Source organism: Rhinatrema bivittatum, chromosome 1 (assembly GCF_901001135.1).
Source record: "Rhinatrema bivittatum chromosome 1, aRhiBiv1.1, whole genome shotgun sequence".
Taxonomy (NCBI): Eukaryota; Metazoa; Chordata; class Amphibia; order Gymnophiona; family Rhinatrematidae; genus Rhinatrema; species Rhinatrema bivittatum.
The window spans coordinates 661,701,647-661,726,971 of NC_042615.1; the positions used below are offsets into that span (position 1 = coordinate 661,701,647).

General features: G+C 42.4%; 1 protein-coding gene across 1 annotated transcript in view; it reads right to left on the reverse strand.

Moving 5' to 3' along the window:
- Positions 1-25,325, reverse strand: part of ADGRV1 (adhesion G protein-coupled receptor V1) — a 1,128,533-nt gene that overhangs the window by 721,549 nt on the left and 381,659 nt on the right. The window contains exons 52-54 of the mRNA XM_029573357.1: positions 16,592-16,796; positions 8,540-8,686; positions 6,924-7,179 (exon numbers count right to left, since the gene is read on the reverse strand). Coding sequence (XP_029429217.1) covers positions 6,924-7,179; positions 8,540-8,686; positions 16,592-16,796 — 608 coding nt within the window. The remainder of the gene's footprint in view (positions 1-6,923; positions 7,180-8,539; positions 8,687-16,591; positions 16,797-25,325) is intronic.

A 25,325-nucleotide genomic window follows, 5' to 3' on the forward strand; every position in this document is an offset into this window, starting at 1 on the left:
CTCCTGCAGTCGATCTCCTGCCAGCGCCATTTTCCATACAGAAAACGATTCGCGGCAGGAGATCGCTCCCGGACCCCCGCTGGACCCCCAGGAACTTTTGGCCAGCTTGGGGGGGCCTCCTGACCCCCACAAGACTTGCCAAAAGTCCAGCGGGGGTCCGGAACGACCTCCTGCGTCGAATCGTGTTGGTCTATGGCCGCCGCCATTTTGCGGCGGCCATTTTGCAAAATGGCGCCGGCTGAAGACTACACGATTTAGTGTGCCGGTTTTCCTGCTCTCCCCCTTCCCCCCATTTAGCTACGGACCGCCGCTACGGACCCCCAGGTAATTTAAGGCTACGGAGGTAATTTAAGCTACGGACCACCGCTACGGACCCCCCAGGTAATTTAAGGCATTGGTGGGGGTTCGGGAGGGTGGGGGATTTAATTTTAAGGGTCGGGGTGGGTTTTAGGGGGTTTTAGTGTGCCGTGTTTTAGTGTGCCGCTGGACCCCCAGGTAATTTAAGGCATTTGGGGGGGGGGTTCGGGAGGGTGGGGGATTTAATTTATAGGGTCGGGGTGGGTTTTAGGGGGTTTTAGTGTGCCGGTTTTCCTGCCCTCCCCCTTCCCCCGATTTACGATTTTTTTGACGATAAATCGGGGGAATTGGTATTGTATCGTGGCCCTAACAATTTTTGACGATTTAAAATATATCGGACGATATTTTAAATCGTCAAAAAACGATTCACATCCCTAGGGACAAATATACTAGGAGGTGTCAGAGGAAGGACAGGCTGCCTGGGAAAGTTCACCCAAGTCTAGGTCTGATTCAGCTACAAATCAGCCTGACACATCAGAGAGGGAGATGTAGAAAAATAAAAGGACTTTGGAGAAAGATTACAGCTACTTATCAGGTATTGGGGGAGAGCCCAAGTTGGAAGATTATCTGTTCCAAAGTGCTGACCTGCTTTGGGAAGAAAAGAGGTTTTATTTTTTGTGATATTTGGATCGAGTTACTGTCGGGCACTATTCAGAAGTCTATTTGCTGGTGTGAATGTGGACTTTTTTGGAGTGCTGGACTAGTGTGCAGGAAGAGCCTCCATGAGTACAAAAAGACTCTCCTTCCCCTCCCCCCCCCCAACCATGCAGAAATCTGGACGCTTATGGGGGCTTGCATGGTCCATGGCCCTCCCCATATGCCCAGGATCACAACGGGACAGGGTCTATATTTGGATATCAATTAGCCTGCAATATCTTCAACAAATCTTTGCCTTTTGACAATATTGTAACGAAACAACAGTAGCTTTTTCATTTCATTTCTTATATTTTTTTATGTTGCCTGTTCTCAAGAGATTGTAGACAGCTTACAGCATCAAATATAATAGTAAACAGTAACATAGTAAATGTCTGAAGAAAAAGACCAAAATGGCCCATCCAGTCTAGCCAGCAAGGAATGCAGGGTTGCCCCCTTGCAAAGACGAACATATTAATCAGGCTTGATACTACAGCATAGTAAAACCTCTCTGGTTTAGGGCCCAGGAGGGCAGGGACACATGAGGGTCCCGGGGCCAATCCTTTAACTTTATCCCACTCTCACACAGTCCATTGGCCCCGGGACAGGGTTCCTTTCACAGTGCTGGGGGGGGACTAATCCCCAGGGCACAAGATATGGCTGAGCTGACTCTCAGTGTCTTGCCCTGGGAGGTATAAGATCTCTGTCAGCTTTAAAGGATGTGAGGGCCATAAAAGACTCTGGGCTCAAAATGTGTGTCCAAAATGAAATCCTTAAACGGTAGAAATGGCACTTTCGCAACAGTTCTTGGCCTGAAAAGATGAAGTTTACAGTTCTCCAATGTATTTATGCAAGCGTCTCACATTACTGAGCAGGGAAAATCTCACCCTCCATGTGTAGACAAGCAAGGTTCCCAGTCAGGCAGGGTATCCTTAACTGGGATTGAAAACCCCCTTCTAAAAGTAGTGACTGGCAAAAAGAATTTCAGCCTCTGCACAGTCTCGCCTTAGTGTCCCTCTCCCAGGGTTAAGAAGAGTCCATGGGGTGCCCTCAGAATTGGAATGTAGGTCTTGCTCACAGTTCTCTTCTCCAGTTGTCTCAACAGGATATTTCTTAGTGAAGCAAGCTACTACAAACCAGGTTCCAGCCTCCACAAACTTGGCATGTGTTGGAGCCTTTAATGTGGCCTGAGCTGATCTGTGTCTGTTTTGGACCTGTCAAAAAAGGGTTTTTAACCTTGCAGAGACTGCAAGCCGCCAAAGCCAAGGTGAAGGAATATAAAAATATGTCAAAACCCCTGTGAGCTCTCCAGTGAATGACAAATGTTCTGTAAGAACCAGCATCCAGCATGTTAACAAGTTGGGAAAAGGGCTGCACTGTTTAGCTTGCCCAGAGAGCAACAGTAGGCAGTCATCAGAGGAGGAAGCCAAGGGAATGCTGGGAAACCACTTAAGGTAGAAAAGGAGCAATTTGGCTGGTTTTGAAGATTTTTGGATTTCTTGGTCTGAAGGGAAGGGTTATCCCCCCATCTCCCTGAGGATTTCAATGTCTTTTTGTCCAAGCGACTAGTAAAGCGAGCGTGGAAAGAGAGGAAGAGTTAAGGACTTTAGACTAGAAGAACCCAGAGTTTCAACTCTGGACAAGTTGGATTTACAGTTGAAGATTTTGGGAAATTTTGGTAACCAAGTTGAACATTTTCTTGGACTTGGGGATATATTTGACCACTGCCTGTTGATACATGATGGACCTGTACTCTAGGTATCCCACCCTAAATGGTGACCATGCTCCCAGGGGTTATAAACCCCCAAAAGATGGCCTCTCCCTCAAAAAAAGGTGGAATTAAAGCCATGGGAATAATCCAAAAATCTCTAACTCCTCCTACTACCCCCTATTCTGGAAAAGTGCTTTAGGAAAAATACACTTTGGGGAAAAATATTAGTGATGGGCTGAGACCCCCATTATAATAAAAATCCCAGTTATTTAAAAGCTAAGACGGTAACTTTAAAACAAACTTATGGGCGGCCCTACCATGCATACGTTTGCTCCTAATTTTAAGCTGTTACTCGAGCAAATGTAGTTGATGTATCTTCCTTAGGACTTTGTTGGCTTTAACACATGCAAGTAATTGGATTTTAAATCATGCTCCTGTGAAGGACATTCCCAATTTTACCAATTAGTCCACTAGTTTGCCCAGTCTATCTCAAGGTCATTCAGCTTGCACTCCCCCAATTGACCCAGACCCCTCACCCAGTCGTTTTAAGCCTAAATAGATATTTATGCAAATTTACACTTTGTTACATTTGGTGGCTCGCGAGACGGTTCAACAAGCCACTGCATTTACCCCAGCAAGATTTTGTGGCCTAGATGCCAGCCCCCGCCGCCAAGACTGGCCTGCAACACCACTGTGCCACTCCTCCTCCTCCCGCTTCCCTTAGGCATGCACGTACCCGACCTCCCGATACTTAAAGGGCACACTGTGGGACTACAGTCCCGGCACCCTTTGATGACATCACTGTGGGACTACAGTCCCGGCACCCTTTGATGACATCACTATCTCCCACTATAAAAGGCTGCTTCAGACCAACAGCAGACGCCTCAGCAACGGGTTTCCTGTATTCTTCAGCGTGTTGCTCCTGTGTTCAGTGTGCCTATGTTCCTGTGCCTCTGATCCTGTGTTACAGTGTTCCTCGCCCAGCCTTACTTGCCCAGTCTGCCTCGTCCATCCTTGCCTTTCCCAGCTTCTTTTCCTCATCCCAGTCACGTCCAGTGTCTCTTCGTGTCTCCTCGTCCACCACTGGTCTGATCTCCTGGCACTGATTTCTTGCCTTGGACCTGACCTCTCGCATTTGACCTGACCTGGTTTGCTTTCTGCCTCTCCCAACCTTGGCCTGCCTTTGGCGTCTCCAGTCTATTGCCTGTCCTGACTCCGGTGTGCCTTTGGAATCTTGTTCTCTCAATAGCCCTAGGGAGCCACCTAAGCCCTGCTGGCCACAAAAAGTCAATGGCTCCACCTTTGGGGCAGGTGGCTGGTATAGGTGAAGCTCCTGTCCGTCCTGCTTCAGGTTGAGTTTACCAGCTGTTGGTGTAGGCCTCACAGATTCGCCTACGAGGCAGCGTCAACTACACCACAGGACCAAGAGCTCATTTCTACGCTATTCAACGCACAACTCATCAAGAGCAGAAGTAAACATTTGCGTGCTGCAGTCAACAGCCCAGTGCATTCTATGGACACTGGATTTAAAATTCAGATTTGTGCGCATCATTTTTGGTCTCACCCCAGAATGCCCGGACACGCCCATGACACACCCCAATTCTGCCCTTTTTTTTTTTTTTTTAACTCGCACAGGCACATACGGTAATTTGTGGCTTTTAAAATACACGTTGCTCACATGTGGCCCAGATACTTGTGTATAAGGGCCTTTTAACACAAACAACGCTTTTGAAGTTCACCCCAAAATTAATAAACTATGCCTTACATAGTTCCCAAATATAGTAAGATAATGTGTAACCCTAAACTCCCTTGAGACCGAATTCCAGAGAGTTGGGCAGCATAAGAAACTGGCTCATTTCCCACAAAAGGATGGAATTTTCAGAACTTATATACTAAGGGGTAGATTTTAAAAAGCATTTACTCGAGCAAAACTGGTTTTTGCTCGAGTAAATACACTTTACTCAAGTAAGTGGGCTTTTCAAAATTGCTACAATATATGCCATTGAATTGTCCATAGGATTTACTCAAGTAAGTGCACTTTACTCGAGTAAATAGCTTTTGAAAATTGCTATGATAGTATGGCACATTTACATGCGTAACTCCTTTGAAAATGACCCCCTAAGTAATTAGAAATGCATACCGATTCCATATCTAGCCTTAACATAAAATTAAGAATGTTCTATACTATCAGATATAAAATTCAGTGCTGTCAAATAAAACAGAGTGAAAGAGTGGCTGGGACAAAACACTCCTGAGAACCAGCATGTCTAACAGCTATTATGTACAAGGCTGACTTTCTGCAGTATCTGGAACTGTGGGCAAGCAAGACAGCTCATGGCAATGTCAAAAGATAAATAAAATAATGAAAAGCCTTAATCCTGGAATGCCTCCAGTAATGCTTCTTTTTATCTGGATAAATTTTGTGCACACCACTAATTGTGCACAAAAAATGTATTTGGTTGGTGGGGAGAGAGATTCAAATCATGTTTTTTGTGAGGGTAAAGCACAGTTGCTTACCTGTAACAGGGGTTTTTATTGATAGCAGGATAAAGCAGTCAATGGCACCAACACAGACCCAGAGTTTAGAAGTGCTTCTGAGCAAGCATGGGAGCTCCCGTGCATGGCCGCTGCCTCGTGGGCCCCAGAATTCCAGGGGGCTAGAAGAATCATAGGGCTCTGGGTTTCTAAAAGAAAGGCAGGTGGAAACCACATGACAAGACTCTTAAAAGCCAGAGAGCGAACGGTAGAGATGGACATCCCCTCCAGTAGTGGGTAAACCTCAGCAGAAGGCCTGTAAGACTGCATTCGTAAATCTGATGAGAAAATGCTTCTGTGAAGAGAACTCGAGGAAGAGCTTTACAACAGTGGGCAAGAGACTTTGCCAGAAAACTAAAATTCTGAGTGTGGTTGCAGCTGTGATTATGTAACTGCCTTAACAAGGAGAAAGCTAAAACCCACAACTTGAAAAGCAGCCTAGAGAACTGAGATTGGGAGCGTGGCTGCAACTGTTGCTTTAAGGAAGGAGAGATTTAAAACTCCAGATGAAAGTAGCAGCCTAAATATTGCCAGAAACTGGGAGTGTGAGACTAGTGGCAGATATGATAACTTTTCCAGAGGCGTGGAAGCAGTGATGTTATGCAAACTGTGCTACGAAAGCAGGGTCAATGTAAAGTTAAGCTGAACTCTCAAGCTGCTGCAGTGCAAGAGGAATCAGGTGATGTCCTGAGGTTATTACAGCAATAGTTTTGGCTCTGGGTGTAAGGTGGGGGATTGTATCACCATGAGGCGGGAGAAGTTTTTTGTACAGATCAGGCTTCAGGAGGAGGTTCATGTCTAATAGGATGTGAATCTTTTTATAACGAATTAAAATATTGTACGATATTTCTTAATTCATTATATATCGGTAAAATCAAAAAACAATCACATTTTCCCTGATTTTTCATGAAAAATCGTTTTTTCGGCTTAGTGCACACTAATGGGAGTTTGCGCGCAGTAACAAAAAACCATTTTTGTTAGTTTTTGTTAGTGCACACTAACGTTAGTACGCACTAAGCCGAAAAACAATTTTTTACTAAAAAAAAACCCCAAAAAAATGCCGATCTGCGGGAAAACAAGATTTCCCCGTGGCCACACGAACTCGAAAGCGCAAACGATCAGGCACCTGATGCACATCCCTAATGTCTAAGGCTTCAGGAGATGAGAGGAGGGGTTTTTGTGTTTGTTTGTTTGTTTTTAAGGATCTACCCATGTAACCTGAGGAGTTTTGCAAGCAGATTCTTAGTATCTGAATGTAGGTGATTTTTCAAACACAAACAATGCAGGTAGTTTATGACCAAAAAGTCACATTAAGGCTATGAAGGTAAAATTGCATGTCCACGCCTTCTCTCTGAAAACTGCTCCCATGATTTTTACCCCATCTTAACAGAAAGTAAAAAAAAAAAATAGTAACATGCCTTATTTTTGTATACATTAAATTAGTGCATAACACATTAATACTACCTTTTAAGGCAAAATAACAGCTCAAATCTCATGTAAGTTTGACACTTTTAACATGTTTTAATGCATCAACCCCACAGTGTTTTTCTTGAGGCTTGAACCTACTGGCCACATCAAAAAGAGAATCCAAATATACCTTGTTCTTTATTGTAAAGTGCTGTCACAGAATCATAGAGGCAATTGTGACTATGTGTTTTTTTGTAAAAATAGAAACAAAAGAGCTCACCATCAGGTTCTGCTACTTTAACAAAGAAAAAATCTGGATGCCAGCCAACCACACCATAGGGAGCGTCATTGGGTAAAATGGTGAGCACAGCCTTTGCCCTTTTTGGATCTATGATAGCTCCTCTCTTAGGATCCACCACACCCAGAGTAGTGACGCCGGTAAGAGTGAGTGTAACAGTCTCTGTAAGCTCTGCAATGCTGTCAGCAAGGACTGTAAGGGTGATTGTGGCAAGAGCCTGGCCTTCAGAAAATGTAACCTATACATTTAAAAGCAAATAATGCAGGTATTATTTGATTAAATCACGTCCACCAAGATTCATTATTTTACAATAAATGATTAAACAAAGCGGATAGTTCTTAGAATGATGCCCTGATATAAAAGAATGATATAGTAAAACGTAGCCCCTAACATGCCTTTGGTAACACCCCCCCCCCTTTAAATGAGCTTTTATAAACATTACTAACTCATGGGAGACTATATAGCATCCTTACTGCCCCAGATAGAGGAAAAGTCTGCTACAAGAACCTCAGCACTCCAAACCCCAAATCCGACCCAATATTCATCAACTACTGAATGTCAACACTTAATCCCCGGTGTTCCTACATGTAATATGCAAGTCAATGTGAACTAGAGAAACATATTTTCAGATGCCATATTAAGCAGGAAATTTGTTTTCTGAAATTTATAAATCCCACAGCTGCCTGTTTCTTATAGTAGTGCTCAGTAATTCAGTCACTCTTTCCTGAGCATGGAGGTCTGACTGGCCCAATAAAGGAATCTGCAGGTTGCCAAGTAGCCTATGAAAATAGCTAAGAAATCTTCAGATCAAGTCTGCACAATGGCAACAGGAGGTGAAAAAGTGGGAGTAGCTGAAACAATATACCAAATCAATAACCTTGGCAATGCATCACATTCAGAAACATGTGACACTGCAATAGAGTCTAGCAATCTTAGATCAACCTCATCAGCTATCGGCGAGCCCATGGATTGGACAATCATGGAAGACACTCTACATTGACTGCAAGGGATTGTATAGTACAGGTTTTGCCAACTCTGGTCCATCCACAAACAGGCCTGGTTTTCAATATAGTCACATGAATATATATTAGATACATTTGCAACAATTGCCTCCATTGTATGCAAATCTATCTCATACATATTCATGCTGGTCATCCTGAAAACCAAACTTGCTTGTGGTTCTTAAGAACTGGAGTTGGCCCCTCCTGCTATAGAAAACTAAATAAATAGCCGCTAAGAAAAAATGTTAAAGAAAAATTTGATCTTGATTTGATGTGATTGATATTTTTCTTTTTCAGGCACTTCAAAGCAAATTACTAAAGAAGACATGCCATCCTCCAAAAAAATGTTATAAATGTATATTTCTCTAATCCCTTATTCCTTTTTTATTTTCAGAAGCAATTGAAAAATATGACCACAACTATATTTCCTGGGAACCAGCATTTGCCACCAATTCAACTGCAATAAAAAATTGTTGACTATTCATCATGCAGCCATCAAAGCAAAAAAAAAAAAAATCATGACAGATACACCATAACCTGTAATACCATTTAAAGTATTTTATAAAACTTTGTAATTGTTATTCTAGAATGTCATACCAGTCCCGAAGCTGGAAACACATCACTGATACTTCCATTGGCAATCCATTCCACTGCAACACGACCATATGTTCCTTTTAATCGTTCAATACTGAACGTGACCAAATTGTCTTCTTCCAGCTCTTCAACTTGTTTGGATAAAGAGCTCTAACAATAAAACAACAATAATAAGACACAAATAGAAATCCTGAAATATTTATAAATACTAGAATAAAATGTATGCATGTATGCAATCCCTGCATGTTATATATACATAATATTCAGGAATTACATACCATACATATGTTTATGGCTGTCTACCCAATATACTTTAACAAAGCAAACAAAGCATAACAGGCTTTGAATGAGCATAATAGACTGGATGGTACATAGTCAAAGAATGATAGATGAAATTACCTAGTTATGAGACAGGAGTGGGCATAGGAATGCTAAATTGAAGAGATGAGCTTTTATCCTGAATCAGAAAGTGAGGAAGAATTGGCAGGATTTCACCAAGTCACTGTGAGAGAAGCAAAGAAGCAGGAAAAGTGGTATGAGCACTGCAAGGTTCCAAAAGAGGGCACCAGCATGAGTGGCATGAATCCTTGATGGCATCTCAAGTGGCACTTGCAAACTGGTACCCAAAGTGGCATTAGCATCCTAAGGCAGTATGAAGGGGAATGAAGTAGAAAAAGTGGCAGAAAAACCTCCAAGGCAAGTATTGATAAAGAAGCCATTCAGCCCAAAGAGTGGCTTCAAGACTCCAAAGCACCATAAGAAGTACAAGGTAGGTCCCCCAGACTGGCAAGGTGTTAGGTCTGGGGTATGACAGCAAACGACATAGGCAAAGAGAACTCTAAGATGTAAGCAAGGCTGTGTGGCAAAAAGACCCTCAAGGTACAGGGTAGAATTTAGATTTTGATATAGAATGGGCTTTCCAAAATTAAAACAAAATGTGATAATGTGAGACATCGCTAATGAAACTGCCCATGCTTCTCTGTGATTATATTGTATTATGACTTGTTTTGGTCCAGTATATTGTTTTGTTTATTGAATTTGTTCACATTCTTACATCAATAACAATAATTTTTAAAAAAATGGGCTTGCCAAATGTAGAGTGCAAATCACATTCAGTATATATAAATGGTTTCTCTAATGATTGTGGTATGGTTTTCCTGGAAAGTGGTGAGGGCATCTTAATTTAGAAACCATTTCCCATATCATTTAGCTGCCCTCAGCCTGTTTTTTTGTGTTGTACATGAAATCTCTGGCACTATTCTGAGAGTTATAACATTCAGAACATTGAAATGGTTTCTCTTGAGAAAAAAAATATATTTTTTAGCTTATGCCAGGAGTTCTCTCTCTGAATGAGGGCTTTTTTGGATAAACACACCAGTATAATCAACCATACACCAGGGTGGGAGAACCAGGCTATGATTGTTTTAGGAAAGGAAGAATTATAAAATAGGTTCTGTGCGCTTGTAGTGAACACTGTGTCCACCACTTTCCTCTGACTAGAAGATGTCCCCAGGCTACTACTAGCATTTCAGATAATATAGATATGTTCCTGTCCCAGAGGGCTCACAATGATTACACTTCACACAGCATAGGTTCTCCCTAATTTTGAAGTGGCACAAGATCAAGGATTTATTTTGTGATCCCTTCTCTACATCTTTAGCAGAGGATGCTGGCACTGGAGCTGAGGTAGAGGGTGGACTTTGAATAATAATGCCAGAGGCATCAGTTGCACTCTGTACCTGTGCTGCCTTCTCTTCAGCATTATCCTCATTTTGCTTTGTCTCCACCATCAACGAACTGGATGATGCTAAAACACTCCTGTATATTCCTCACAAATTTTCATCTTCCATTATTCCTTCAATATCTTCTGATTCAGACAAGCCAGGAAAATAATCTTTGTCTATATCAATGGAGGAATATATTGCCTTCACTGCAACATCTCTAGTAAGAAAAGAAGAGTGTACTGCTGTTTGGGCCTTCATGTCTTCCTACTCCTATCATCTTGCTGCTACTCTCTGCCTGAAAATAGGCTGCTGCCACCTTTTCCCTCTTTTCAAAGACAGAATTGAGTGAAATATGCCTCGTATCATCTGCACTCTGCAGTAGCACGCTCATCTCCATATGTCAGTTTTTTATACAGCTGGATTCTACTGCCTTATTAGTCTTGAACAAATCTCACTTCAACTTAGGTGCAGGACTACTTCTTTCATTCTTGTTGGCACTGCCAACCTGGCCAATTTTGGAAACATTTCCTTTACCTGCTCAGCCTTTCCCTATCCCTGACATGATTGATTCTATCACTGGGATGTGAAGATTAAATGATTTAATATTTCACAGTGGTACTGTAATGCTCACTGACTGTGCCAATGCCACGATAATGTGTGTGTGTGTGTGTGTGTGTGTGTGTGTGTGTGTGCAGGGAACACAGAGACACTGCTGTACTGATTGTCACACTGTGTGCCTGTGTATTAGTTCTCTGACACTGATAGGCTTCATAACACAGTCTGGTATGTTTCAGTCTCTCCCTGCCCTCAGTGCTCACCTTGGTGTGTCCACTGCCCACTGCCCATGCAGAGAAAAACACAGTACCAGTTCTGCAAGTAACTCTCCAATTTGCCTCTAGTCACCACATAGGTAAAAAAAGAATAGCAAGCACTCAAGTCTGCTTTTTCTGACACAGAGCTCTTCTGATACAGTGCTGCTGCCTTGCTGCTTTCCTATATTTTGTGACTGGCATTAAAAAAAATGCACACAAATCTCTGACATTCTCAGTCTTCAAGATCAGAGTCAGTGCACCCAGTGCACAGTGATAGGTCAGATTGGCAAATTGCTTCACTGTGATACATCATCTATCATGCATCATCTCCTTGACAGCATGTCCGTCCTACCCATGTCTGCTGGCTGCCTGATCTATACTTTGTATCAATTTCTAACTGCTCTCCTATTGATTTCTATGAGTCATTTGACTATAATGGCTTATAGAAATCATTCAATTCAAAACAAATGAAACAAATAGGATTCATTTAATTTGATGGACCTGCTCAATTTATTTTGGGTGTCCCTCCACCCCGAAAGAAATGAATTGGCCCATATTTGTTTTGTTTTCCTCATTCATTTAAAACTAATGCACATGCCTAGCAGTAGGCAGGGTGGAAATCAGCTAAGGTTAACAGCAAAACTGTACGAAGGAGCAACCCTGTGGATACACTGATAGTCTAGCAGCAGGATTTTAAACTGACATCAGAATTTGACAATTGACTAACGAAGGGATATCAGGTGAGGAGAGACATGAGAGTAATGTGCCTGTTGGAAAAGAGAACAAGCAGCAGATATCTGTAAAAGCTGGAGGAGACAGGGACAATTGCAGAGACCTGTAATGAAGGGAGATGCCTGCAAGAAATGAAAACAGTTTAAAGAAGTAAGTAATATGCATTTAAAGATAAAGAGGAGTGGAATTTCCTAATGTTGTGGAGCTGGTAGCTAAACCTTGTACAGATATAAGAAAATAATCAAAGGGGATGAACAGATTCCTAGTAAAGTCCAACCGCAGGGAAGTAGAATCAATGGAAATTAACGGAGGTGATGACTGAAGACTTAGCTCATTACTGCACAATCACCGTCACACCACGAGAAGTTACTGCATATGGACTCATTTGGGGCCTGGTTTACTGAATGTTTTCCTCACAGACAGGGAGAGGGAGGAAATGTAAACTACAGATCTTCATTAACCTCACCAGGACATTAACTTCTACCTGGTCTGTACAAGACCCACTGCTGTCTTCAAATCATGAATTGGAAAGAGGGGCTTTTGTATACAAGCACTGAGAAGCCAAACATTAAAATGTTTTCCTAGGTATTTCGCACACACATAAACAAGTCCTAGAAGCCTTCACATACTGACTGAGTAGCTGCTTTTAACATATGTTTGCCTCAGGACAGAGAAATCTAGTGTGGAAAGTGACAGGAAAAAGAAGAGAGATCCGATGTATCAAGAACAAATCATATAAGTAAAAAAGAGACAAGTATAAAAGAATCTTATAGCTCAAGACACACACATTTTGTGTGTGCAAGAAAATAAACAATAAGTGTTTAAAAACCTTTTTTATAGTTTTCAATGCACTAAAAATCCAAAAAATCCTTAAAGGGTAATTAAGTGAAGTAAATATGTAAATCCCCATGTGTAGGACCCATCCGACTAGAGGCATTTGCGGTCATGACCAGTGGTAGGGCAGAGTATGTAGATAAGGGGCTCACATTGTCCACTCAGGGCTACCCACAGAAATACCCCTCTCCTTTTGGGTTTTGTAAGATGGATACAGATATTAACCCAAAAATAAGTCACAGGGGTAGGGAGGGACAGCAGGTTTAAAAAAGGAAAGGGCAATAGACTATCATCAAGCAAAATGTACTTGTATCCTTTTTCTATAAATTTTATTTTATTTTTTAACAAATTATTTTAAATTAATCATCACAATAGCTTCCTACTTTATACTTATAACATTATAATATTTTTTCTCTTTTCTTAAACTTTTACATTGTTATTCACTATAGAACTGAACTCTATTAGATAAGTATGCTTCTTTTACCATCTGAATATAATCTTGTTTTAATGAAAGCTAAATAGTGTTACCCAGGTAGAGAGTCCATCAAGCTAGGTTGAGAGAACAATGCACAAATCTCATCTTTGGGTGAGTTTCCTCACTCCGAAGGTCATCAAATCTTCACAAGAGAGCACTGTCTGTTCGTACATCTCACTTTGAATGTCAAAGTGGCCCCTAACCCCTACACTAATACATAAACCTCACCTCAGGTTACAAGGTGGGCCTCACATAGAGATGTCAATACCTAGCCAGCATGAGGGCATTATGGCTAGTCTCTCTCTCTCTCTCTACTAAACATGGTCCCCCCAGTGGTTCTATGTAGGAAATACAACAATAAGGGCATTATGGCTAGGTGCTCTCTCTCTCACACACCATATAGCACTTTGATAAATGACCCCCTTAGCCGAATAAACTTATCCAGCTAACTTTGGAGGTATATTCAACAGTGCAGCCGCACTACTGAATATAGCCACTATTTAAATTAGGGCCAGATTCATTAAGGCTTTTGTGCCTATGGAAAAATACCTACAGGTACTTACTGAGTCATTTATCATTTTGCATTAAGGCCCTAAGGCATGCATTAAATAGCACAACGCACACTAATATGCAAATGTCACATAGTTATGCAAGTGGCAGGAGTTTGGGTAGATTTATTGGTAATGAGCGGCTCCTAACGTCAAATGCGATAGAGTAATGCGGGTTTTAACTACACTATTTTCTGTGTGTTGTGGCTGCGTTAGTAACTGAAAAGGTTTTATCGCACATGCTGGTGTGGGGGGGGGGGGGAGAGAGAGAGACAGACAGACTCTGTAGAGACCAATATGTAAAGTTTACGATTTATACCACTGTACGAGAAGGCACTATAAACTCGGGGCCAGGTTTGGGGGGAGGAGCAGTTTTACATACACAGTCAGAGGTATAAACAGCAAAGTTGAGATCACTGAAGGTTTTCTGTCATTTGGAAAGATGAAAGGTAAAAGAGGAGTTGATTTGTACAATATTCAGTGAAGTCATTATACTTTTGGCCCAGACTCAGGTATAGTAGATACTTGTTTCCTTTACCATTTCAAAACTCATCCAGCGCATTGGGCTCTAATCAGCTTAAGGACGTGCTCTACTGAGTCATTTCAGTATTATCATCACACAGTCAAACATCTGACTCTCGTACACTCTGCTCCTTAAGGATGCTGATCTCTACTTGCCTGCACATCAGCTTATATAATTACCTAAGTCTCCCTTACACTTATCTGATTGGTACCTGAAAATATCAATGAAACTTGATCTTAATTACTTTTTCTGCACTTCCAGCATCACGTTTCTGTAATGTTTTCAATGATTTTTGATACCTATCACTTTTTTTACTTTTTATTGAACAGCTGAGCTGATGTGAGTCCGCTTTACGCTGTATCTCACTGACTTCTGTCTCAGTTCTCTAATTTCCACATTGTGTGCTAATGAGAATGTATCAGTTCATGCTGTGGGTTTCTCCAGGAACTTCCTTTACAGTGCCATCTAGCGTTAGGGTTTTCAGCTGTGTGTTTTAGGAAGCTTAACCCTTTAAGTCAGTTAATTAGCTGCAATGAGAAATTTAAAGCTGTTTCTTTCTTTATTTCTGAATACCTTTTTATAGTTGAAGAAGAAGCATCCTTTTATGACATTTGATATGTTTAAGGGTTTCCTGATACACTGGGATGACTACATCCCTTTCAGACATCACTTCATTTTCTACTGCTGGAATTTTATCATTATCCAGTGCAGAAAAGGTATTATATAAGGGTAACAGCAGGGAGAATGGATGCCTCTTCATCACAGGCCTTATTCTTCCAGAGCCCACTGTTATCCATTTATTCTTGGGTTTCTGAATCCTGGATGTCTGACTTCCTTGTGGGAGTGGGGGTGGATATTCAGGGTGCTGCACATTTGGGGAAATTGTGTGTCTTATAGTCATATGACTTGTTCTACCAATGTCCACTGTAAATCATTTATTCTTGGGTTTCTAAATTGTCTGAGGGAGATGGGGGCGATATTCTGGATGCTGCAAGAAAGAGAAGATTTTTTGAAACCTGAACAATTCCTCTTTCAGATAAATCAGATGCTTTTTGATTGCAGACAGCTGAAAGCAAATTGGACAACTTTTAGGCCTCCAAATGGTAGGCCTTGAGACAAACACCACAATTATTACACTGAATAAAAGACATTCTGCTAATAGTGTTTAAAATACAAGCTATTAGATTGAAACTTATGTCTTATCCACTTAACCTAAGTCCTTGGAAGAACTATTTAAGAAGAAAACACCCTAGGGGTGGGTGGGTGTGGGGCAGTGTGAGAATGCACGACTCTTGTAGATACCAGGCCTTTTTTAAATTAACAAACACAGTTACTTAAATATAGACTAACAAGCATTCTAAAAATTCTATATAGCTAGTAAAAATACAAAGAGATTTCAAACCAAATACAGAGAATGCGGAAGAAAAATATCAGCAAGAAAGCAAAATATATTATGGCTAAATTCAATTAAAATTCAACTTATCTGCCCACAAGATCAGGCAGGTGTGTGTCTCTGGAGAGGTACCTGTGCACTTAATTTTACTTCTAATAAAATAGCTCTTCATGACCCACTACAATGCACAGTGAATCACAGACGAAAGAATACCAGTCCCTACTTTTTTCCCACACATCTTCTGGCTTGCTGGCATTTTGTTTAGAGCAATATAACATGTGTGTATTTTGAGCTATAAGACTGTTTTGATACTTGTCTCAGTTTTGCTAATATGAAGTAATACAGCTGACAAAGCATGTTCCAGTTTCTGTAGGATGAAGAAAGACTGAATGTCTCACGAGGCAGTGTAAATATGTGGGAAATCCTGCACATGCTCAGTAAGACTTTTACTGAGCTCTGAGAACTTCTGAAAATTGCCCTCATAATCAATAGTGCTATGGTAATATAATCAGTGGTGACTCTTTGCCAGGAAATTCATTTTTCATGACTATGCCATAGTTCAGGCCTCTGGAATGCCACACATTTAAGGAACTATGAGAATTTTGAAAACTCATGGGCCGGCACTTCCTGGATGCTGATCTCATATACTACAAGATCAGTAGCCAGGAAGTGCTGGCCCATGAGTTTTCAAAATGCAAGTTGGAGCCATTGAAGAAAGGAGGCCTGTGGTGGCTGGTGAGGCTCATCCTTCCAGCTGCCAGAGAAATGAATGGGACCATAGAAGCTGTTGGGAGTTTATCCCACAAGCTGGCAAAAAAATGAAGAGGACTGCAATATTACAGCAAGAAAGGCAGGCATCTCTGCTACTTCATCACTCCAGACACAACTCTTTCTCTCCCCTCCCTACAACCAAGACAATTACTCATGGATACCCCTTAACTAAAATCATAATTTTCCAGGTACTTCACTGACTTTACTACTTTAGAAAAAATGTATCTGTAAATAAAATCTTACCTGAGTAAATGCAATAACTCCGTGAGCATCATCATTAGTTAGGATAATTATCATTACATATCCATTAGCACCAATCTCTGCTCCTCCTCTTGGGTTTTTCAGCCTTACTCTGAATGATTCTTCTTCCTCTGGGATTAAATCATCAAGGACATTGATGGCTATGATAGCTTCACGGTCTCCTGGTTCAAATTTCAGTTCACCTGAACTAGCATTAAAAGCAGATTTTAAATGGTTATATTACACAAAGATATCCATAGTTACTGCTCGAAAATATGAACCAAGAAGCTTTCCATGAAACTACCTACCTGCCACTAGTGAAAGGGTGCACTACAACTGAGTAGACAAACAAAGCAAAGAGTGGGTATTGTAGAAATGAGTGAAGCTAAAATGTCACAAAATATGAAACAGGGCTGTATATGAAAACAGTTAAAACAGGGAATGAAGTAGAAAAAAATATGGGGAGTAATCTCATTAACTTAGTCTCTACAATCTTTCTCCCTTCTCCAATATCTAGTACCCTGGTCTGCCACCTCTCTCTAGGGATGTGAATCATTTTTCTGATGGATGAAAATATCGTACAATATTTTCTACTCTGTCAGGTATCAGGGGATCCCCGAAAGCGATAGGAAAACCCCATGAAATTTTCATGTGGTTCTCTTATCGTTTTTTTTTTTTTTGGGGGGGGGGGGGGGAAGAAAGGGCACACTGAAAAAAAACCCAAACCCACCCCGACCCTTTAAATGTAATTATTTAGACTCCCCCACCATCCCGACCCCCAAAAAACTTTTCTAAAGTACCTAGTGGTCCAGCAAGGGTCCTGGGAGCAATCTCACGCTCTCGGGCCGTCGGCTGCCACTAATCAAAATGGCGCCGATGGCCCTTTGCCCCTACCATTTGACAGGGGCTGCCGGTGCCATTGGCCGGCCCCTGTCACATGGTAGGAGCAATGGACGGCCGGTGCCATCTTAAAAACAAAATGAGAGCACCAGTGTTAAATGGGGTTGAAACAAGTGCTGGTATGATCATTAAATACAAATCCAATCTAAAATTGAGGCCCAATGGTATCGACCTAGACTTACTTTAACAAGGATCTGGTCATAAGCACAGAACAGAAAAATCTCTTGGGGATAACAGGAACAATTTCAACGTCAACCTCCAACCAAATTTCAGCGTGACTCGAGTTTGAAAGAATTTTCAGTTTTCATTCAGATTTGCTGGGGAATTTCATCAAAATGTTTCACGGAAATATCTGATAGGCTGGATTTGGATTTGCTAATTCATAGGGAATCCACATTAAATCTGACCACTGCAGATGCTGCAAACCTGGTGAATCTGCTTGGGACTGTGTGTGATGTAGATTCACCATTTTGAGGAATCTGCAGTAGAATTTTGAGAGGATGGGAGGAAGTTCAAACTAATTTGATAAACCTTGAACTTTCTTATGGGGTAAACCTTTTTTGAAGAATCTGCACACTGCTAAACAGCTAAACTGCTAAATTTTGAAAGTCTTAGGTACTTTTATGGAGGTAAAACTAATGTTTAACTATATCAACCATATCTGGATAACTGGATTTTTTTAACTTTATTAAATTGTAATATGTGCAAGATCACAAAAAATATATCACAAAGGTTTACTAGAAAACAAAACACATGCAAAAACAGGTACTAATTAATAGGGATGTACATTCAGAAGAAACAAAATAGAAAATGAAAACAAATTTCCTATTTCATTTTGGGTCATTTTCAAAATGGAATAATTTAAATTGACAAAATTTCATCAGAATTTCATTCAGTTTTGAAAATCAGGAAAAAAAAATCACCCATTAGGCCTAGGCTCGAAGCCAAAGCCTGGCATAGGGAATAGGCTGAAAAACAAAGCAGAGGCCTTGCCCTATGCCAGCACCTAAGCAGGGACCATGGTTTCTGCCTGACTGTAATACCAGGCTCTCAGCCTAGGCCCTGGCCAGATGCCAGGCCTTGGCCAAGACCTAAGCAAAGGCCCAGACCCAGGAAATTTACAGATCCCCATGTAACTTATCCATCAGGAATCCGACACCACATCCAGGCCCAGTCCCAACACCACGGCCCAGGCCTCAAGGGTCCGCTGTTTTCTTTCTTAATCTTTTTTCTTGAAATGTCTCCATCCATTGGGGATGCGCCAGAGTAAATTAACTCTGGCGCATCTTTCTCAGCAGAGGGCGCCATTATGTTGTACAGCAGTTCAATTAACTGCCATACTAAAAAATGGTGCCCTCCACTTAGGAAGATGAACCAAAGTTAATTTACCCCAGGACATCCCAGCAGACATCGTCATTTCAAGAAAGAAGATGAAGAAAGAAGACAATGGACCTATGAGGCCTGGGATCCCATGGCTGAGCCTGGGCCTGATCCCGGGCTGAGACACAGGCATTGGGCATGGCTCTGGGCCCCTGACCTAAGGTACAGGTATCAGGGCCCAGGCATCAGGACCTGGGCTCCGGGCTGAGCCCGGTATCAGGCCTGGGCCATGGCCTAGGCCAAGGCCCATGCATTGGGACCTAGCTTCCAGACCATGCCCCAGCATCAGCTTGGGTCCCAGACTTTGGCCTAGACATAGGCATTGGGACCAGGCTTCCAGGTCTGCGCCTTGCATAGGGCTTAGGCAGAGGTCACAGCGACCAACTCTGGCCTAGGCATATGCCAGGCTGAGTCTTCGTTCTCGTTATCAGATCCCCCCCAGACAGGGTAAGTGGAGGCCAGGGAGGATCCTAGTCTCAGAATTTTTTCAGGTAGAGGGATGGGTGGTGGAGACAGGAGACCTCAGGAGGCCCCATTTCTTTTTTTGTTCAGTTCTTTGGGGGGGGGGGGTGTTTATATATTTTTTTATTAAATAAATGAAATAAACATTAAATAAACAAAATTCATGGGGAAAAAACACCTCAAAAATGAAACAAAAAATGAAACAAAATTTCTACTTCTGTACACCCCTACTAATCAAACACATATAAGCCTCAAGAAAGAGATTCACAATAAGCAAGAGAGGTAAAAAAAGAAAAAAATTATAAATAATTATCTACAAATACAAATTACAAAGCAACCAGGAAGGCAGGTCTCAAGTAGATACAAAAAAACCCCCAAACTATGAATTACTCCATTTTTTCAGATGATCAAACTTCTAGATATAATAGTTTCTGATGAAGGTACTAGAAGTTTAGCAAGAAAATCAGATAGTTGACTAGGATCCCAAAATACATATTGTGAATCTTTATATACAACACAACACTTAGCAATATATATATAAGGACTAGAGTTGTCCAAAGGGGTGTGCATTCATTTCCAACGTATTGGTAATCCACAACATATAGGGCCATATTCGTTGTATTCATGGAGAAGCGAAACGTATCGCGATTCCCCACGAATACAACGAATCTTCATCGAATTATTCGGCTGTCTAAAGGAATGAATTTAAACAAATCCCCACCCTCCTGACCCCCCCCCCCCCAAGACTTACCAAAACTCCCTGGTGGTCCAGCAGGGGGTCCGGGAGCCATCTCCTGCACTCACGCCGTCTGCTGCCGGTATTCAAAATGGTGCCGGTAGCCTTTGACCTTATGTCACAGGGGCTACCGGTGACATTGGTCGGCCCCTCTCACATGGTAGGAGCAATGGATGGCCGGCGCCATCTTGTGCTCCTACCATGTGACAGGGGCTGACTAATGGCACCGGTAGCCCCTGTGACATAGTAAGGGCAAAGGCTATCGGCGCCATTTTGATTACTGGCAGCCAATGGCCCGAGTGCAGGAGATCGCTCCTGACCCCAAGACTTGCCAAAAGTCCCTGGTGGTCCAGCAGGGGTGGCGCCGATAGCCTTTGACCTTATGTCACAGGGAGCTCCTGTGACATAATAAGATCAAAGGCTATCGGCGCCATTTTGAATACCGGCAGCCAATGATGTGAGTGCAGGAGATGGCTCCCAAACTCCCCGCTGGATCACCAGGGAGTTTTGGTAAGTCTTGGCGGGGGGGGGGGGGTCAGGAGGGTGGGGGTTTGTAGTTAATTCAATTTTAGCCAGGAAAAGGATAAGAATGAACACATGAACGTATCGGGGGGCCCCCCTTGCCGAATGCAACGTATCTGCCCCCCGATGAATACGAATATCGAATGAAACTTATGCCGTCCCTCTGCACATCCCTAGTTGTCCCCTTCTGTTGTACTGCACTACGCTTTAACCAAAACGTGTCATGCTTAGATTGGGTCAAACAAAAAAAGTCTGGATACATTCTTATCTTAGAGCTCATAAATTCCTTATCCATAGCATGAAAAATAATCACATTATCAAATATGTATCCAACTCCAAGACCATAGATACCAGAAGAGTTATTTCTCTTGGTAAGGAAAGTGTTTGTAAGCATTTTGAAGCATATTGCTTTTACAATAAGTTGTAAAGTTTCTTGAGCAAAACACTCTAGTAAATAGTTTTTAAATAGCTCCAGCCCAGGCATATTGGTGAAATGTGGAAAATGTATATTTCTCTGACGGGCCAGATTTTGCAAAGCCTTAATTCTTCTGGAAATAACAACACTGTCTTCATCCACAACAGTTTTAAAGACATCAAACTCTCCCACTTTATGGGTCAAACCAGTTTTTGACTCCATATGAGATTGTTACAGTACCTTGTGTTGTTGCCAAATTATCTTGCAAAGATGAAATATTAGTCTTGAGATCCACTATATCTTTAATCAGATCCCTCCATAATCTTGAATGGCCTGTCAAACAGAGACCAGGGTAATATCTCCATTGGATTTCATCCTCTTGAATGCAGGACCAAATGAAGAGAGACCCATCTCGGGAGATAGCAAAACCTCGGAAGAGGGAGATATAGTAGCAGCAGCAACTGCTGCTACAACATCCTGTACCATAAGATTCCCAGGACAGACAGTATAAGGAAGCTTGGCGGGAGGAGAAACAAGTGAGTAGGGAGTCTGCAAAGCACCTCCAGCCCCAGCTGCCTCACTATCTTGAGACACTGCAGGAGTCGACGACATTACTATACTCCCCCTCACCACAGGATTCTCACCCAGTGACGGATTTAGGATTTTGGCACCCCTAGGCACTGTTGGTGCTGTCACCTCCGTTATCTCCTTCCTCCCACCCACCAAGATTGGACAACGGGGAGAAGAAGTCCCCTAGTTTCCTGTGGCAGCTCAGGGGTCGATCCTGTGGCAAATATTAAAAAATTCTTAAGGAAATGAGAAAACATTTCCATCTTTTATATTACATTATAAAAATAGTTATTTTATGATATAAATACAAGTATAATTTATTTTATTTTTATTGGGTAAGGATCATCAGTACAGGGAGAAGACCTCAGAGATAAAGAGGAGGATCAGGAATGGGGTGAGGAAAAAGGGGGAGGAGTATGAGAAGGAAAGAACTAAGGATGGAGAGAATTGAGGAGATTAGGAATCTGAGATGGAGAAGAGGAGGGAGAGAGAGGGAGGGATTGAGGAAGGGGAGAAGGGAGTTGGGAGGGTTTGGGAGTGGGTTCCAGGATCTGGGAAGAAGGGAGAGGTAGGAAGGAAGGAGATTCGAGGGTCGGTGATAGAATCCAAGATCAAAGGAGGGAGGATTTGAATTGCAGTGGGTGGGGAGAGGAGGAGGGAGATGTCCTTACTATGCTCACGTCCTGATCTTCCTTACCTCCCCTCTCTAAAATCTCACCCAGTATGGCATACAAATACATTTGGCACCAATCCCTTCTCTCTCACATGCACAAACACTGCCCTCCTACCTTGTTCCCCTCTCTCTCACACACACACAGACATACACCCCCACTCCCACTCCCAGCTGATACCCCTCTCATCTCACCCTCCAATGATCTCTGCTCAGCCCCTCCAAATCTCTCCAGCATGACCACCTTTAGTTCTGTCTGCTACAGGCTAACCTGTTCCCTGAATGCTGCCTGGAGGAGAGGAGCTGGATCAGGAACAGAGGGCTGAGTGAGATTCAGCACAGCCTGCTGCCCCTCCCCAGATTTCTGCTGCCCTAGGCACAGGCCTAGTGAGAGTACTGACAAATCCAGGCCTGTTCTCATCATTCCCGGTTCCCACTCTCCCACTGTCAGCTCCGATGGTCCTGGGCCAGTCCTGTTCGAAAAACGGGACTCACAAAACTGGGCCCTTAACTATGGCATCTTCAGAGGGATAATTCCAAGGAATGCACTTGTGCTTAATCATGATAAAGGTAAATAAACTTAAAAAGAGAAAACTCAGTAGCACAATGGGCTTCACCAAACTCTTCCCCATCAGAGGGACTGACCTGCTGTCACCTCTTGGGTGCCATACTAAGCCTCTCTGGATAATTAATTTCAGTGTGGTAAATGGAATGTTAACGACCTGACCACATAAAAAGAGGTGTTCTGGGCTGGAGGGAGTGTTTTAAAGGAAATTTTACAAGCTACTTGAATACATTTAAGTGACAGGCCCCCAAGAGGGGCCCTTGTCACTAGTATGTGGTTTGGGAAGATTAAGGGGGAGATTTTGGCTTTCTTCCTAGAAATGTAAAAGGTTTGTTGAAGTTTGAGTGTTTTAGATCATGGGAGCCCTGCAATTTTGGTGAATGGTCACAAGATGGCAGCAGGAGTGTTGTAAGGTCCATGGTTCTGGATTAGTGTTTCTTCAAAGGACATGAAGGGAAGGTTCCAGAGGTTGTTTGTTCTAATGGACTTTGTACAGGTTTTCCTTTAATAGGATGGGATGTTGGATCTTCTTCTAGGTCTATAAATTAAGGTTTCCAAGTTTGGAAGGAGAACTGGAAAAAGTATCCACAATGCAATAGGAGTGGAGGAAACAGTCAGCCAAGGATGGTGGGCCCAGGGTCTCCTCCTTAAAGAGAGGGTCCTGCAGGGTATCTCCCCTGCAAGGGGATGGGCCTGAAGTGACTGAGGACTTTCTTTCTCAGAGGGATTTAGTCTAAGACCAAGTTTGTGGTCTGAGCAGAAAAGCAGAAGAGAGGACCTCACAGTCAGTGGAGAAGTTGAGGAAGAAGAGGTAACTGCATGTAGGGGATGCCGGAGACTTGCTCAGCACTGCAGGGGAGATGGAGCTCAGGACCAAGAAGGATGAGTATCTGACTGCCAGATGTGAGCTCCTGATTTGGAAGAGAGTGTTGTGAATAGAGGGAATTGTGAGGAAGTGTATCTTTCTAATGATAGATAAGAAGAGAGACTGGAGTTGAGATGTTGAACTGAAATGTGAACAATGCATTTCCAAAGAAATATAGTGAAGCAGTGTTAGTAGGAAATCATTGGAAGTGGAAAGGTGTTGGGAGATTTTTGTAACTTGTTGATCACTGTTGGATTAATATTTGAAACCTGGCTAAAAAAAACCTGTGAAATTTGATAACATCAAAATGCGTTTATGCTTTTCTATCCCTTTTGTGAACAGTTCCTCCTCTGCTAATTCCAGTAACTAAAAGCTTAAGTGTTTGACTTATATCTTGATGTAGAGTTAATTGTGGCTTGTCTATCAGTGATACCCTTAGAACCTTGAGGTTCTTCAGGGGTTGGTTTTCCTTGTCCCAGCTCAAGGTGTGTGTGTAAGTGTGTGTGTGAGTGTGGTGTGCATGTGTGTGTGTGAGTGTGGTGTGCATGTGTGTGTGTGAGTGTGGTGTGCGTGTGTGTGTGTATCCTACCTGCTTTGGGCTGATCCATTACACTATCTGCTGGACCATTTGTGCTTCTGAATCCTTTCTGAGAGCTGCCACAAGTGCCAGACCCTCTCAACAGTTTTATGAGTCCTGAATGAGGGGTTACATTTAATTTCCAAAAAGCATGTGAGCTGTAGGCATGCTGCGAAACGCCTTCCACCATCGTTTTGAAACATGTAAGGGAACAAGCATGTTTCTACATGAGTCGAATATTCCAAAAAAAGCCTTGGACGGAGAAATTATCCTGATAAACGTTAACTGACTATATTTTGAATATTGCCAGTTAGGTTTAAAGTTATCAGAATCATGTGGCTGGATAACTTTAGTCCTAACCATCTATACTCAAAAGAATAACACTGGTTAAGTGATGATAGGCCTTAAAAATATCACTGAAGTGGAGTTAGCCAGGTTAGTTATTCAGCTAACTCAACTCCACTCCAAACACGCCCAAAATGCCCCTTATACAGCTAAACTTTTGCTGGATAATGACTTGTCTGGCTAAAGGTTAGTTGGATAAGTATAGGAAAATTAGTTTCTTACCTGATAATTTTCGTTCCTGTAGTACCAAGGATCAGTCCAGACACCTGGGTTGTGACTCCGCACCAGCAGGTGGAGACAGAGCAAAACTTGTCGGGCTTCCCTACATATAGTAAGGTGCCACCCACAGCCTCTCAGTCTTACGTAATGTCAAAGCAAATTTAACAACCAAAATATCTAACTAGATCGCCCTAACCAGGGCCGGTACCCGTCCGTAACCAAGGGACACGAACTATAATCCAACCGCAACAATTGAAGCCACCGAGTGGACTCTCCGTTACTTCAGATCAAAAAACAGCGGGCGGGAGCCTGGACTGATCCTTGGTACTACAGGAACGAAAATTATCAGGTAAGAAACTAATTTTCTTTTCCCTGTACGTACCAGGATCAGTCCAGACACCTGGGATGTACCAGAGCCGCATTACTGAGGGTGGGAACCTGAGAGGCCCGCTCGGAGAACTCTCTCTCCAAAACCCCCAGAATCCAATGCCTGGACATCCAACGTCTAGGA